The sequence below is a fragment of the Suricata suricatta genome, chromosome 4 (assembly GCF_006229205.1).
Source record: "Suricata suricatta isolate VVHF042 chromosome 4, meerkat_22Aug2017_6uvM2_HiC, whole genome shotgun sequence".
In the NCBI taxonomy this organism is placed as follows: Eukaryota; Metazoa; Chordata; class Mammalia; order Carnivora; family Herpestidae; genus Suricata; species Suricata suricatta.
Window position 1 is genome coordinate 111,475,904 of NC_043703.1, and position 15,496 is coordinate 111,491,399.

The 15,496-nt window shown below is 33.4% G+C and overlaps 1 protein-coding gene across 1 annotated transcript in view; it reads left to right on the top strand.

The window, feature by feature from the left end:
- ETAA1 (ETAA1 activator of ATR kinase) overlaps positions 1-7,877 on the top strand; it is a 13,333-nt gene extending 5,456 nt beyond the window's left edge. Inside the window, exons 6-7 of the mRNA XM_029938516.1 lie at positions 209-2,244; positions 7,590-7,877. Of these exons, the coding sequence (XP_029794376.1) occupies positions 209-2,244; positions 7,590-7,708 (2,155 nt within the window). The 3' untranslated portion in view covers positions 7,709-7,877. The remainder of the gene's footprint in view (positions 1-208; positions 2,245-7,589) is intronic.
- Positions 7,878-15,496: the final 7,619 nt, after the last annotated feature.

The following is a 15,496-nucleotide window of genomic DNA, read 5'->3' on the forward strand; positions in this document are numbered from 1 at the left end:
AATGTATTTAATAATACTCTGTTTTGATTTTGTAAATCTATGAAAATAGTTATAAATTACTTTTTAAAATTCTGACATAAAATTTTAGACTTAACAATAATTGTAAGTTAAAATTTTGAGTTAATATATTAAAAATGTTTGATAACAACTGAGATTTATAATAACTCTTAAAAGTTTTCTTTGTTATACCTTTATAATTGTTTAATAGGTTAAAAATACAAAATCAAGAGGAAGAACTTATGAAATTGGCTAAGCAATTTGATAAAAATATGGAAGAGCTAGATGTGATCCAAGAGCAAAAGAAGAGAAATCATGATTTTATCCAGACGATTTCAGAAGCAGAGATTTTAACTAATTATAAAGATAATGTACAGATGCAGTTATCACATGATATAGTTCCAGAAATAGATAATGCTATAATGAAGAACCCAATGAAAGAAAACACCAAAATGTCTGTGGTAAATGATCAAAATAGCAGTCAGAAGCCATTTGACCAAAATGCTGAAGCAGCCTTTAATGCCATTTTTGATGGCTCTACTCAGAAGTGTAGTGGACAGTTCAGCCAAGATGTGTCAGATGCTGTTTTGAACACAAGTAATACTACCTTTGGAAAGAAAAGTGCTTTGAAAGAGGAGAAAATCATTACTAATGAAACTCTGGTCACTGAAAAACTGCCAGATAAAACTCCAGGATCACTTTCTTGTCAAGTGGTTACTCCTGGAATGACAAAATCATGTATAACTTCTTATACTGAGAAGCCAGAAGCTCTTAATAAACACCTTGATGCATTTCTTACCAGTGATTTTGAGGATGATTGGGAAAACTTACTAAATAATGAATCTTTTGTTATGCAGAATGTCAAAATGTGTGAACTTTTCCCTGCTCCTAAAACAGCCCAGATTGCTGATCAAAAGAGAATTTGTAACTTTAACAATAGAAATGATAGACATAAGTCAAGAATGAATACAAGCTTAGATGCCAGGTCAATCGATTCAAAAATTGTACAAGATCTCCCTTCAAAGACCTATAACAGGGAATTAATAGATTCTGGAAAATACAGATTGTCACTAAATCCAAATGATGAACCAAACAAATTACCATCCACTGGATATATAATGAAACTTGAGAAATCGTTCAATAAAATTGTTCAAGACTCTTCGGTTGCATCTAATCGGACAATAGTAAAAGATATGCATACTAAATTTACTTCTAATATAAATACTTTTGAAAAGTCTAATTTGACCACAGGATATTCTAAAGAACAAGAAAGTAAGTCCGTTTTTAATCAGTCTTTTAAAGCACCTGCTAATGTAAATCCTTTTGGCTCTGCAACTTTGGGCAATGAAACCAGTGTTTATAATCCAAATCAGACTAATGCATCAAAGTTAGGTTCTTTCTTTGATGATTGGAATGATCCATCATTTGCCAATGAAATTGTTAAAGCATGCCATCAATTAGAGAATACCTGGGAAGCAGATGATGTAGATGATGATTTATTATACCAAGCATGTGATGATATTGAAAGACTAACTCAGCAACAAGACATTAGAAAGGACAGCAAGATATCAGAAAGTACAGTTGAGATCAATAATAGTTCCAAACATGGAGCCAAAAACATATTTACTACATCTAAACAAGAAAGTCAGTTGGTGCAGTCGAAGGATTTGAATCTGAGCAGCATTTCAGAGCACACATCTTTCACAAATCACTTGCAATTAAATAAACCAGTGAAGATGGATAAAGGGGAAATCTGTGGAAATTCTCCAAGTTTTTTAGGTGCTACAACAAATTTGACAATATATCCGAAGAACTCAAATTATCATATCAATAATCTGCATTTCTCCTGGAATAACACTGATGTTCCAATGCAAGTGAAGAGTCCACAGTCAGCTCTTATGGGAAGTTCAGGTTTGAATGTGAATTCGGATTATAGGAATACAGAAACTGCTGCTTATAAGAAGAAATTAAGTACTCAGCATGTATCCCATAGAAGTACAACAGATGGAGGAGGTCAGAGTGCCCTTAACAGAACAGTTAGATCTCCTAAGTATACATTTACAAAGATCAAAAATTCTCAAATTCTTTCCCAGTTTAATCAAAACTGTACACCAGGAAGTATTTCTGATACCAAAATTACACAGGGTTTGGAGGAAAATAAAACGCCTGTCAACCCATTTTGTGGGAAGGCTATTAAACAACAGTGTTTGGTGAAACGTTCTGAATCTTTGAAACAACCTTCAAAAGGTATGTATAAAGTAGTTTTCTTTGAAAATTATCACTTGGGAGAGTAGCTAACCTAGTTATCTGTCGTATTGAATTTGTGTAACGTAAGATTAAAAAACTCTGACATTTAACTAGAATACATAACTCTTATGAATAATTATGCTGTAATATACAAAGAGGGGTGATTTATGTTTTCAAAGGACTGCATCAGATTCTTTCCCAGCTTTAAATTCAGTGACTAGCATATAGTAGGTACTCAATAAATATTTGTTGAATGTTTCCTGAATTATTTACTAGAAAATTGTACTTTTAGATCTATGTATTCCCAAGTGATTTTGTTTACTAAGTATCTCATTGTTTTAAAACTTGAATAGTCTTACTCCTTTGTTTAGGAGAACATTGAGGTGAACAATATTTGAAAGTTCAGAGCATTCCAATTAAACACATTTGTTACTGTGATGATTAGAATTGCAATTTACTTACTCAGTAAAGCCTGTCATCTTTGAGTCTTCTGATTCCTCTCCCACAATTCTATCAAGTTGCATTATTTCTACCTCAAAAAAATACATCTTAAAATTGTCCGTTTTTCTCACTCTCAACTTCTACTACCCTAATCCAAGCTAACATTTCTTGACTACACTACTGTAGTTCTTTTATATGTCTCTTTCCAAACTGTAGAATAATCTTTTAAGTCTCCAAACTGTAGAATAATCTTTTAAGAACAAATAGGCAAACATGGCATTCTTGTGCTTAACCACAACCTTCAGTGACGGCCATCATCTTTCAAATAAAATTCCAACTTTACATTGACCTACAAGGCCCTGGATTATCACTCCCGTAGCCTACCTGCCTTCTAAGTAAGCTGCAACTACATTAGCTATCTTTCAGTTCTCAAACAGCAGACTTTCTTTCCTAGTTCAGGAGATCTGACTATGGTATTCCCAGCTAAAAACTATTTCTTCCTGACATTTGACCCCCCCATCCGTCTTTTGGTTAATGCTTTTTTATCCTTAGTTCTCAGTTTAAGTATGACCTTCTTACAGAGACCTTCCTTGAACAATCTATAGGTCTTTTCCTTGTTATTTTCCATCATCTCTCTTATTTCTTTCATTTCTTTTATCACAGTTTGCAATTAAGTATTGATTATTGTCTGTCTTATCTGTGAATACCTAGACCTACCACAGCATCTGCCACATAGAAGATGTTTAGTAAGTATTTGAGTTTTTATCATGCAATATAATGTGAAAATCTGTGATTGACTTTTTTTTTTATCTTTTTTTTTAAAGGCACTGTATTTGGCATAACTTCTTGTACTTAATGTTCAGGTTTTTCTCACTGCCTTATGTTTTTACAGATCCTATTTCCTTCACCAGAAACATAGTGCTGCCACATACATATACCAAATCTGCCTGGCCATTTTCCATTTGTCCTTTATTCACCCCAATAATTTAGGTTCACTTTTTCTGAGTTTCTCCAATACCAAGTTTTAACTTTTCTTCTAGCATTTACTACTAGCTTATAATTATAGATTTTTTTTTTATCAGTCTCCCTCACTTCAGGCTAACATTAGGATTTTTATCTATTATGTAGATCAATGCTAATAAGGTGAGGGAAATTTTATCTTCTTTTAACATTACATCATTGTTTTCTGTTTAGATTCTAGATTGTGCTTTTGTTGGTATTACTGCTACAATTTTCCTATTTAAGTGATCCGTCCCTTTTTTTTTTTTAACTTGTAACAGTAATATGCTGGTTGTTTAAAAAGAAAGAAAGCAGAATAAATTAATTTGAAGTGAAAGATTAAGTTCTTAATTTCTCTTCACACAGTCATTCCTCAGGTAAACCAAAGTTAACAGTTTAGAATACATCATGTAACATTTGTGCATGAAAACGTGTGTGTGTGTGTGTGTGTGTGTGTGTGTGTGTGTATGCCTACACATTTATCAGATAGAGTTATATGCTGTGTACCAGTATTTGGCAACTTTTGCCTTCACTTAATACAGCTATCTTTTCCAGTTTTACGTATAAATTTGCTTCAGTCCTTTTAATGACTACATAGTATGTCATTATATGGATGTACCACGATTTATTTACGTGCCTGTCTATTGACAGGAAGTTCAGTTTGGTTGCATTTTTTACATTACAAACAATCCTCCAGTGAATTTACTTCTACATAAATTTCTGCGTGCTCCTGTGATTGTTAGTTACTGAAATTGATGCAAGAATGTTTTGAAGGTTAGTAGGTATCACCAAATCTTCTCAAAAAGTTTCATCAATTTATATTCTTATCAACACTGACAATATTTCCCTATATTATAGCCTAGATATTTTGAAACCTTGAAAATTGTTGTTAATCCATAATAATTTTATTTAAATAATTTAACTTTATATTTAAATAAGTATAATTAATTGGACCAAACTCTCAACATGGAATTATTTACATATAGTTATAATTATATTAAAGACTACTAAATATCTCTCTGGAATATTTGAGTTTTCCCAAAACTATGTGCATTTTTATTGGTGGATATTCTTATCAGTTTTTTAAGTTTACTGATAGTACCTAATCTTCTAATTAACATTAATCTTCCTGATATTTTCTGTTTTTACTTTCTTTTACTTTGTTTTGTAGCAAGCTGCTTTCTAGAGAACATCTTTGAAACAAAACTCATTTAACTACTTCATTGCTTTAAGGCAGGGTTTGGTAAACCATAGCCCATCCACATCCAGCCCAGAGCCTGCTTTTGTACAGCCAGCATGCTTAGATGGTTTTCACATTTTAAGAAGTGGAAAAACTCAAGAGAAAAGAAACACTTCAAGACTTCTGAAAATTACATAGAATTCAAATTTCATTGTCCATAAACAAAGTTTTGTTTGAACACAGTAACATTTATATTGTCCATGCCTGCTTTCATGCTACAATAACAGAACTGACTAGTTGCAATAAGAGACCATCTGATTTTCAAAGGTTGACATATTAACTTTCTGTCCCTTTATAGAATTTTTTTTTTCTGATTTCTGCTTTAGAATAAAGATGAAGAAGAGCGCCTTTGGGGCTCCTGGGTGACTCAGTCAGTTGAGCATCAGACTTAGGCTCAGGTCATGATCTCACAGTTCATTCAAGCTCTGTATCTGTCTCTGTGCTGACAGCTCAGAGCCTGGAGCCTGTTTCAGAATCTATGTCTCCCTCTCTGCCCTTCCTCCATTCGTGTGTGTGCTTGCGCACGCGGGCGCGCTCACTCTGTCTCTCTCTCTCTCTCTCTCTCTCTCTCTCTCTCAAAAATAAACATTTAAAAAAAACAGCACTTATGCTTTGTACCTTGAAATAGTTTGAAACTTTGCCATGTATTTTTACTGCAGAATGAGTTAAAGGAAGGGCTGGTGAGAGAAAAGGATGACTGTCTCTAAATCAAATTTTCATGGTGTGACTTTATATCATTTAAAATTATTTTTCCAAGAATTTCACCAGGTCAATTGTAAAACCAGTTTTAGGGAGCGATGTTCTTTTCTGCTGTCATGGTTTATTAATCTCTTTTCCTTCCAAACTTATGGTCAATTGAACACAACTGTGTTTCTGAGTTTCTTGTGTTTCTTGCTTTGAGACTAAAATATTAGATGATTAGTCAAGCTAATTATAAGGTATCCTGTAGCATCTTTCTATAAGGAAAAATAGTGACAAATCTGCGAGCTAATTAGTTCAGGAAATACAGCATCAGAGTCGTCTAGGGAGTTTATCTGAAATATTTATCTCTTACCCTGAATACCCTCTCCCATTTCCAATTATACCAAGAAAGGAAGGGGAGACAGAAAAATGTATTTTGGACAAATCATTCCCCTTAGTTAATAGAGAAATGTCTTATAACAAATTCTGAACCTTTGTCTAGTGCTCTGCCAATAGCACTACAGATTCTTATTCTCTGAGAGACAGATTTTACAACATAAACAATTTTACCAATACAAGGTCACTTAAATGATGGTCTTAATTTTAAAACATCATTTAAATGAGAAAATACATTTGCTAATTTTAGTTTGATTCTTAATAGCATTACATAGATAATCTATTTTAGCTCAAAGTGACTTAACTCTCAAATTCAGTTTGTTAGAACTCAGTATTATGGCAGAAATAGAATTGGATTGTCACTAAAATCAGACAATTATTTTCATTTCCTTAATTTAAAACACATTATTTTATAGTATATTTACCTAAACTATACACTAAATTATGCTGCCTATGAATGTCAGAATGCTTCACATTTCTATATATTAAAAAGATATTCAAATTAAAGATTTCATTCAGATATTATGCTCTTTGAAATAATCCTTTTAAAAATTTTTTAAATTTTAGAAAGAGAGTGAGCATGACTGGGGGAAGGGCAGACAGAGAAAGCGGAAAAAAGGATCAGAAGCCAGCTCCAGAGAGCCCAAGGCAGGGCTCAAACTCATGAACTAAACCGTGAGATCATGACCTGAGCCAAAGTTGGACACCGAACCGACTAAGAAACTCAGGCACCCCTGAAATAATTTTCTAATGTTTATATAAAACGTGTCCTTCAAATAAAAACATCTGACAGTGAATTATATATTTATTGATATGATAGATTTCATTGGATTACTCTAATAAAACATTTTTCCTGAATGGCTAAAATGAAAATCTTAGAGCTCTCTAGAGGAGAAAAAGCATGAACATTGATAATAGCTTATAGTAAATGTACACTATTTGAGGTGTTGATACCTAAATTAATTCATTATATTTTGACTACCTTTCTATTGAAGTTTATATAACATTTAAAATCTCTGTTTTGGGGGGCATCTGGGTGGCTCAGTAGGTTAAACATTGGACTTCAGCTCAGGTCATGTTCTCGTGGTTCACAAGTTTGAGCTCTGCATCAGGCTCTGTGCCAACAGCTCAGAACTGGAGCCTGCTTCAGATTCTGTGTCTTCCTCTCTCTGCCCCTCCCCCTCTCATACTCTGTCTTTCTCTCTCAAAAATACAACATGAAAAAATTAAAAAGTAAAATAAAATCCCAGTTTCAAAAAAATACTCACTTGTCAATTATATAAATTAGATTTTATCATTCATAAGAATTATGAATATAATTTATATAAGTCAAAATGTACAGTTTTAATCATGAATTTTATCACACTGTGAAAGATACATAAAATAGGAACTGATTGATTAGTGCTTGATTTTCTTTTGGCCTAGAGCACTATATCTGCACATGGAATGTCATATTTAGTAGTTCAGTGTGATTTAATAGTTATACCAATGTGGTAAGTCTGGATAATAAAAGTAAAAAATTAAAACTCATGTTCAGGATGACTGTATAGTCTCTAAAAGTAATATCTATATTTTGTTTAATTTTTAGAGGAAGAAGAGAAAAATAAAAAGTATTCTCCTGAAGAAATTCAAAGAAAAAGACAAGAAGCGCTGGTGCGAAGAATGGCCAAAGCACAGGCATCATCAGTAAAGGCAGCTCCCACTTAACTTGATTTCTTTAATGAAATATTATTTGGAAGACTTGACAAAGACAGTTAACAACTATCTATGATAGAAAATATTTTTTTCTTGATTTCTCTGTGAGAAATTTAATGCTGAGTTATAAAGCATGGACTTCTATTTTATTTAATAAATTTGTTTGCAATGGTTAACTAAACCTTTCCTTGGAGAGGTATGTGAAAGTAATTGCATGTAAGTTTTAGAAATTCAGGAAAGTTAGCAATTATGGTATAAAATTATACAGAGTAAAGGAGTTATTTTTTCAGATATTGTGGACCATCCAAAAATAGGTAATCTGCTAATTTTTTTTATTATAATAACTTCCTAATACAAAAAGCTTCAGCTTACTAAGTAAATGAGACTTTTTTTTTAATGTTTATTTTTGAGAGACAGAGTGCAAGCAGTGGAGGGGTAGAGAGAGGTAGACACAGTCCGAAGCAGCCTCCAGGCTCTGAGCTATCAGCACAGAACCTAATGTGGGGCTTGAACTCACGAATTGCAAGATCATGACCTGAGCCAAAGTTGAATACTTAACCTACTGAGTCACCCAGGTTCCCCAAGAGTTGTTTTTTTTTTTATAGTTTTACTTTCAATAACTGTTTCTAAAAGTTTTTGTATATTTCTGAATTTTAAAAATATATCTTGGGAACGTGGTTGGTGGAAAATAAAGGACTTTGATTTATTTGTAAGGAAATTGCTATTTTCAATTCCTAGTCTGAAATAGATTTTAATTTTCAAAAACATGATGCATTTTGGAAAGTTTCTACTAATTTTAGAAAAAATCCTGATTTAAGAAGTTTAGAAAAAAGAAAGACTGGCTATCTAAGTAATATAGCATTAACACTTAGAACTATCAGAAACTTTAGATGTCATCTGGTCCAGCTTCTTTATTGTATGAGTGAGAAATGAATACTGTTCTGAAAGTCAGAAGGCAAGTTAAAGCTGTTCTGTGATTAGAATGATTGCTCTCCTTCTAATGAACACCTAGACAATTATGCCAATTGCTTCAGAGTATTAATTAGTATTTAAAATAACTTGTTTGTAGGAGCATTGTTTCATAGTATAAAACAAAAAAAAATAGTAACTAAAAGTACAGTAAGGACTGCTTAATAATACGCATTGCTTCTTCTATTAAAGAATTCATCATTCCAAGATATAAAAATGAGAATCTTTTGCTTTTCAGTTTTCCTACAACTATTTAATTTTCCCTTGATTAAATTTTCTGACTTTACTGATTTGTTTTTCTGTTACTCTATTTTTTCTGTTTGCCTATATAAAAGTCACTAAACTAGAATTAAAAATCTAAGCAGAGGTCATAAGGGCAGTATGAATGCTTCATGTATCCTAAATGGCTTTAGGAGACCTGATGAAAGTCATAGATGTGAAACACTTCTTAGTGTGTTCACCACTATTCTGGTGTCTTAGAGCTACATAATGTCAAAATAATTACAGGGATTTCAAGGTGTTGCTATATAGAGATATATCACTTTGAAAATTTTACATTCATGTATATAGAGGAGTAACTAACATATTCTAGGTTAACCTTTCTTATTTGTCTAAAAATATATAATAAATACCCTAAATAAACATAGGTAGAGTTTCTCTGTAAGAAAACGATGAACTGGGATTCTTTATTTTTTTCTAAAGTGGCTTCTCTGTGTTCTTCCTGTGCTTTGGATATCTCTTCCTTTGCTTAAGCCCTTCCCTTCTTGCCACTTGCCTCCTCTATAGCCTGTGCCTTTAGCCTGTTCTGTCTCTTCTTCAAGACTCACCCTAATAAGTCTCAGTCACACCTGACCATTCTCACTGAAATTCTTTCTTTCTGATGGTGGTGGTAACATTCCTTAGATGTTTGATAGGGCAGTCCTGTAATGCCATATATGTTATTCAGGTGTACATGCATTCTGGTAATATTTCTGCAACTTTTTATTTTGTATTTTTTTAAAAGTTTTGCCATATTTTCACACAGCCTATACTACCATTTACTGAATAGTTTTCTTAAAGGGATGCCTTTTCATTTTGAAAGGAAACTTGATAGTACTTAGGGCTGTTAGGTGGTATATTAAGTGACCCAGCACATTTCAACCTGAACATGATTGGATTTCTAGGGTTACTCCTGCTGTTCAAATTCTCCTTTCCTAACCCGATTCTTCTCTTAGCTATTGTTGGAAATAGTAGGGGTCAGTGGCCCTTTGGTGAGCACACAGAGGGCTGCATAGCTCCTCTGGCTCTGCTCTTTCCAATCTCTAGGAAATCTGTTTTCACACAGAAAGGGTCAATTGGTAGGCCTGGTAGCCCTATGCCAGCTCAAGTTCAGCTCAGGCTAGCTGTGGAAAAACTGACAATGATAATGCCATTATTGCAGGAAAGTCTACTGCAGAATAAAGCTCGTCTATCACTACTCTTTCTTGCTGCAGACAGCCAAACCTGATCCTAGGAAGACTTGGATTGCTTATTACGCAAAGTGTCAGTGGTATGCAGGCATGTACCACACCTTGGGAAACAGGACTTATATCCTACTCTGCTGTCACTAACTTTTACATTCCTGAGAACAGAGTTGACCTTACTCCTCTCTGTCTACCCAATATTGATATTCAGTGGTTACTTATTAAATATTTTATGAATTTAGACATATTTTGATGGCAGATTCTGCCTCCTCCTGTTTGAAGCAATCTGATTCCCTGAGCTATTCAGGATTAGAAAATGTTTCAAGGAACAATTTAAATTTAGCCTAACACTGATTAGTGTAAGTGATGATTTAAAGTCTGATTATGATTTTTAGTTCTTGCCAGGATGTGGTGATCAGAATCACTTGTGGGACTCAAAAACAAAACAACAAATTTGTGTTGTGCCTTCTCTTAGACTTCATAAATGATTACGTTTAGGGCTAGGTTTCAGATATGTGTGCATTTAAAGCTCACTGGCTAATAGCCAACAGGGTTGAAAAGAAACCATAATCACAAAATTTATAGAAGTTGCTAAATGCTTTATTTACCATGCATGGTTTTAAGAAATTTACATTAATTTGCTTCTCAAAACTATTTAAATAACACTTTTACTACCATTTTATAAAAAAGGAAACAATATGCATATTAAGTGAGTTCCTCAAGGTCACACAATTAGAAAGTAGTTGGAGCTAGAGTTTGAACACAAGCAGTCTGATTCCAAATATTGTGATCTTAACTGTTGAGCATACTATCACTCATGGGAACTATTTGTAAAAATCATTTGTCTATGGAAATTATATATACAAGAAAGAATTGTAACATTTCAGGCACATGTGCCAAAAACTCACAGCAATTCTGTAGCTTAATTGTATGTAGCTTAGGAGAGATTTTTTTCCAATCCCAGTTGTTTAGAAATGACTCCTATACTTTTATGTGTATGTGAGTATGTAGGTGGGTATTGATTATATGAATCCACATAAGGATCAAATTTTTCATTCAACCACTGAACAAAAGAGTAGAGAAATACATAAAATGTATAGCTATTTAAAATGTCTTCATTTTACTTCACTATTTAGTAACTTTTGGGTGTTCTGGTTTTAAATCTATTGGGGAAAGCTTAATTGCCTAGGCTAAGATGAAATGATATACCTCAAGCTTCTAGTAAAATTCTGAGCTCGGAAATAAAGTTAAGGTTTCTGGTTAGATTCACATTATATAGAAGAGTGGTATTCTGTATTTAATTTGTTACAATATGTTAAGTCCAACTCACATAGATAGTAGCTTGGAAAAGGAAAAGTAATTAAATAGTGTTTTCAGATAATTCTAGATATTCTTCTCTAATGTTACACATAAACTCAAGAAGTGGTTATTTCGTAAAAGATAGGTATAACTTCTGTTTCCAGCCAAGATGAATAATGAGGATTGCATGTACCCTTCAACGAAATAAGCAAACTACCTCAAAGAGTGGATTTCAAGACTGGACCTCAGACAATGAGGAAAATAATCCCTGAGGAAGAGGAAACGAGTGGAGCCCAGCTTACTGCCTTGAGGGAGTTTCCAGGGCATGATGCAAGGAAGCAGAACTGAGGAAGAGCCCAGTACACTTCCTGAGTGAAAAAGTGGAGCTGAAAGTCTAGGGAAACCAAAATAGCTTGAGTTCACAGGATAGAGTACCAGTGACAAGAGAAGACTGAATTCCAGAGATCTGCAGATGATCCCCCTTGAGAATTAAACTTAGTACTGATCAGTACATGTGAGGAAATGGAGGCTGGAGAAAGAGACATTCGAAAGGATTAGAGGGAATAAACATTGTCCAGTGCTCACAACGGTCTGGTAACAATGCCAATTCTCACCAACCACAAGTCACTGGGTAGTAATTTGCCCGAGTAATAGGGGATGCTTTGCCCTAGGTTGTACTCCTTTGGCCTTCCGCCCCCCCAACAAATCATAAAAGCAAGGTCAAAAAGGATCAAACCACTCTCACATTACAACTGCATCCTAGAACAAAGCTCAAAAATACTTAAAAAAAAAAAAAAAAAAACAATCGCCTAACACCTATGAGATAAAATTCACAATGGATGCTGTCTAATTAAAGATTGCTGGGCATACAAAGAAGCAAAAATAACCTGATCATTTGAAATGAACCTGGATGTGATGTCGATGTTAGAATTAACAGATAACATTAAAACAGCAACAGTTATTACATTCATTCAAAAGCTAAATAGAAACATCGAGGATATTAAAAAGACCAAACAAACTTTTAGAGATGAAAGCTACAATGTCTGAGGTGAAAATACAGTAGATAGAATTAATGGCAATTTAGACATTTCAGATTAGTGACTAGTGAAGGTGACATACCAATAGGAATTAAAATGAGAAAATTAAAAGAACAGTGAGTTGTAGAACAATTTCAAGTAGCCTGGTGTATGATTAGTCTCTGGAAGGAAGGCAGAAAGTATACAAGACAAATAATGGCCTAACAGTTTCCAGACTTCTCTGAAAACTGTTAATCCACAAATAAAAGAAATTCAATGAACTCCAAGCATAAGAAATATGAAGAAACTACCAAGCCACATCATAACCAGTTGATAAAATCATAAAAACAGTTTAAAAAAAGGAACAAAGATGAATATAAAAGAATTTTTATCAGAAACAATCTGAGAAGACGAAAAAACCTGTCTGCCTAGAATTCTATACCCAGCAAAATGTCTTTCAAAGGCAAAGATGAGATAAAGTTGTTTTCAGACATAGCAAACCTGAAAGAACTCACTGGCACTACAAGAAATATTAAAGGATGTCTTTCGAGCAGACAGAAAATGATACAAAATGAAAATGTGGGCTTACATGAGAGAATGATGAACACTGGAAATGATAAACACATGGGTTAATGTATGAGATTTTTAAAATTATTTAAATCTTTTATAGGATAATTAACTACTTATACAAATATAACAATGTTGGGTTTAGAATGTCAAAGTTAAATATATGACAATAGCATAAAGGCCAGTAGGAAAAAAAAGTGAAATTGGAGACAGTCCTAGTTTTCCACATTTGGACACACATGGGTTTCAATTACATAACACTAGTCCTCTAAACATACTATTTTAACTGTGACTACATACATAAAGTTGACACTTTAAATCAGTCCACAAATCACTACATAAATAATAGATGTGGATTGTAATGCACGCCCAATCATGTCACTTAATTGTCACAACTGCCCAGTTGATGTTATTCCCAGTTCAGAGCTAAGTAGATGGGGGCTCAGTTTTTCTATGTTGAGCTATACCAGTTTTAAGGCCATTGCAGGCCGACTCCATACCTCACTGTCTTCCCACAATAATTATTTTCTACTTTATATATTTGATAGTAACCATTATACTTTTTTTTTTTTTGCTATGATTGGTTTATGGTGCTATAGAGGGCTTATTTCTTTTTTCAATACAACTGGACTTCTATTAAAAGTGAAAATTTTAAATGTTTAATAGAAAACATGTCCTTTGGTATGAAGTATTTAGTAGTATCTTTTAACTACAAATATAGACAACATATTTTAAGTGCTGAAGATCCTGTTCCATTTATTACTTCTCCAAGTCTGAGAGTACTCTCTATAAGGCAGAGAGGAACATGCAGAAAACTCCTTGACACTATTTAGTAAACTCAGATTTCTTTGTGCTTTAGTGCAGTTTCAGCTGTTCAGTCTCCCGAAAGACATGTAAGAAATAGAAAATGCTAAAGGAGGACTGTTTATGAAAATGAGCTTTAAAATAAGGGATATTTTCACATGACAAGACATTTAAGAATATTTTTAAATAAAATTTAGTCTTAACAACTAATTACTTGCCTCACTGCCTAGCATTGTAACTTATTTTTTAAGCAGTATTTAAATGCCAAGGAAAGGAAAGAAGGTATCTAGTAAAATGGTGAAATATTTGAGCAAAGTATATTACAATTGGAGGAAAACATAGATTTAAATGTGCATTTTGTGTTTTAAGATATGAAACATGCAAATCATTATCTCTATATCCCAGTATACAGAAAACTTAACCTACAGGGACTTTAAACTCTTAGGAAGAAAACCCCCACATCTCTAAGCTGTAATTATTGCCAGAGCTATTGAAATTGCATTTCTAGAAGTTAGCAATGTTTACTCAGAACCACAGTACTGGGCTCTCTAGACATTTTTAGAACTTGTGAGTATGTCCTTTACTAATGAGCTTGTTCAAGTAATTCATCAAGCTGTTAATCCCCTGCTTTAGATTTCACTTGACAATATTTTTCTTTAATTTGATAGTATACTTTGAGGCTCAAAGATTTATGTTAGTAAATTGCACCTTTTGCTTGGTTCTACTAATGCACTTTTTGTGATGTTAGAAGTGTTATTAATGGTTCAAAAGAAAAATATTTTTGAGGGGTATGGAGTTGAAGAAGTATAGCTTACTTTCATTATAACAAAATGTAGAGGAAAAAAATTGCCAAAGAGGTACTCAACTAGATATTTGAATACTTCCAAGTATCTTTGAGGCAAAAATAAACAAAGATAAAAATTACTGATTAATGTCTCAAGATTCATTTTTGTGAATTGTCACCTATACATGAAACAGTATCTATTTCTGCTTCCATTACAGAGTTACTCTGTTTACATTTTTTAAAAGTTTATTTATTTACTTTGAAAGAGAGAAAATGAGTGGGGGAGGGGCAGAGAGGGAGTGAATCCCAAGCAGGCTCCATGCTGTCAGCATGAGATCATGACCCAAGCAGAAATCAAGAGTTGGATGCTTAACCAACTGAGCCACCCCAGGAACCTCAGAATTAATGTTTCCTTAGGCATATCTTTATTATGTTCCTGCCTCAAAATTCTAATATGCAAAAAGAATTGTGTTTATTATTCACTTAATTAGTGCTTTCATATGTACCTCTAAATTTCAGGGTTGTTTTAAAAAAACAGCTAATGCTAAGGATGCCTCAGTGGCTCAGTCAGTTAAGCAACTGACTTTGGCTCAGGATATGATCTCAGTTTGTGAGTTTGAGCTCCGCATGGGGCTCTGTACTGACAGCTTGGAGCCTGGAGCCTGCTTCAGATTTGGTGTCTCCCTCTCCTACTCATGCTCTGTGTCTCTCTCAAAAAGAAATTTAAAAAATGTAATGAAAAACAAAAAACAACTAATGCTAACACTTACTGGGTACTGACATAAGAATTTAATATGCGTTATTTAATTCAGTACTTCTATGAAGAGGATATTGCTTCATTTTTTAGATAAGGAAATACATAAACATAAGAAAACATAAAGTGGTTCATTATTCAAGACCACATAGCTAATAAGTAGGA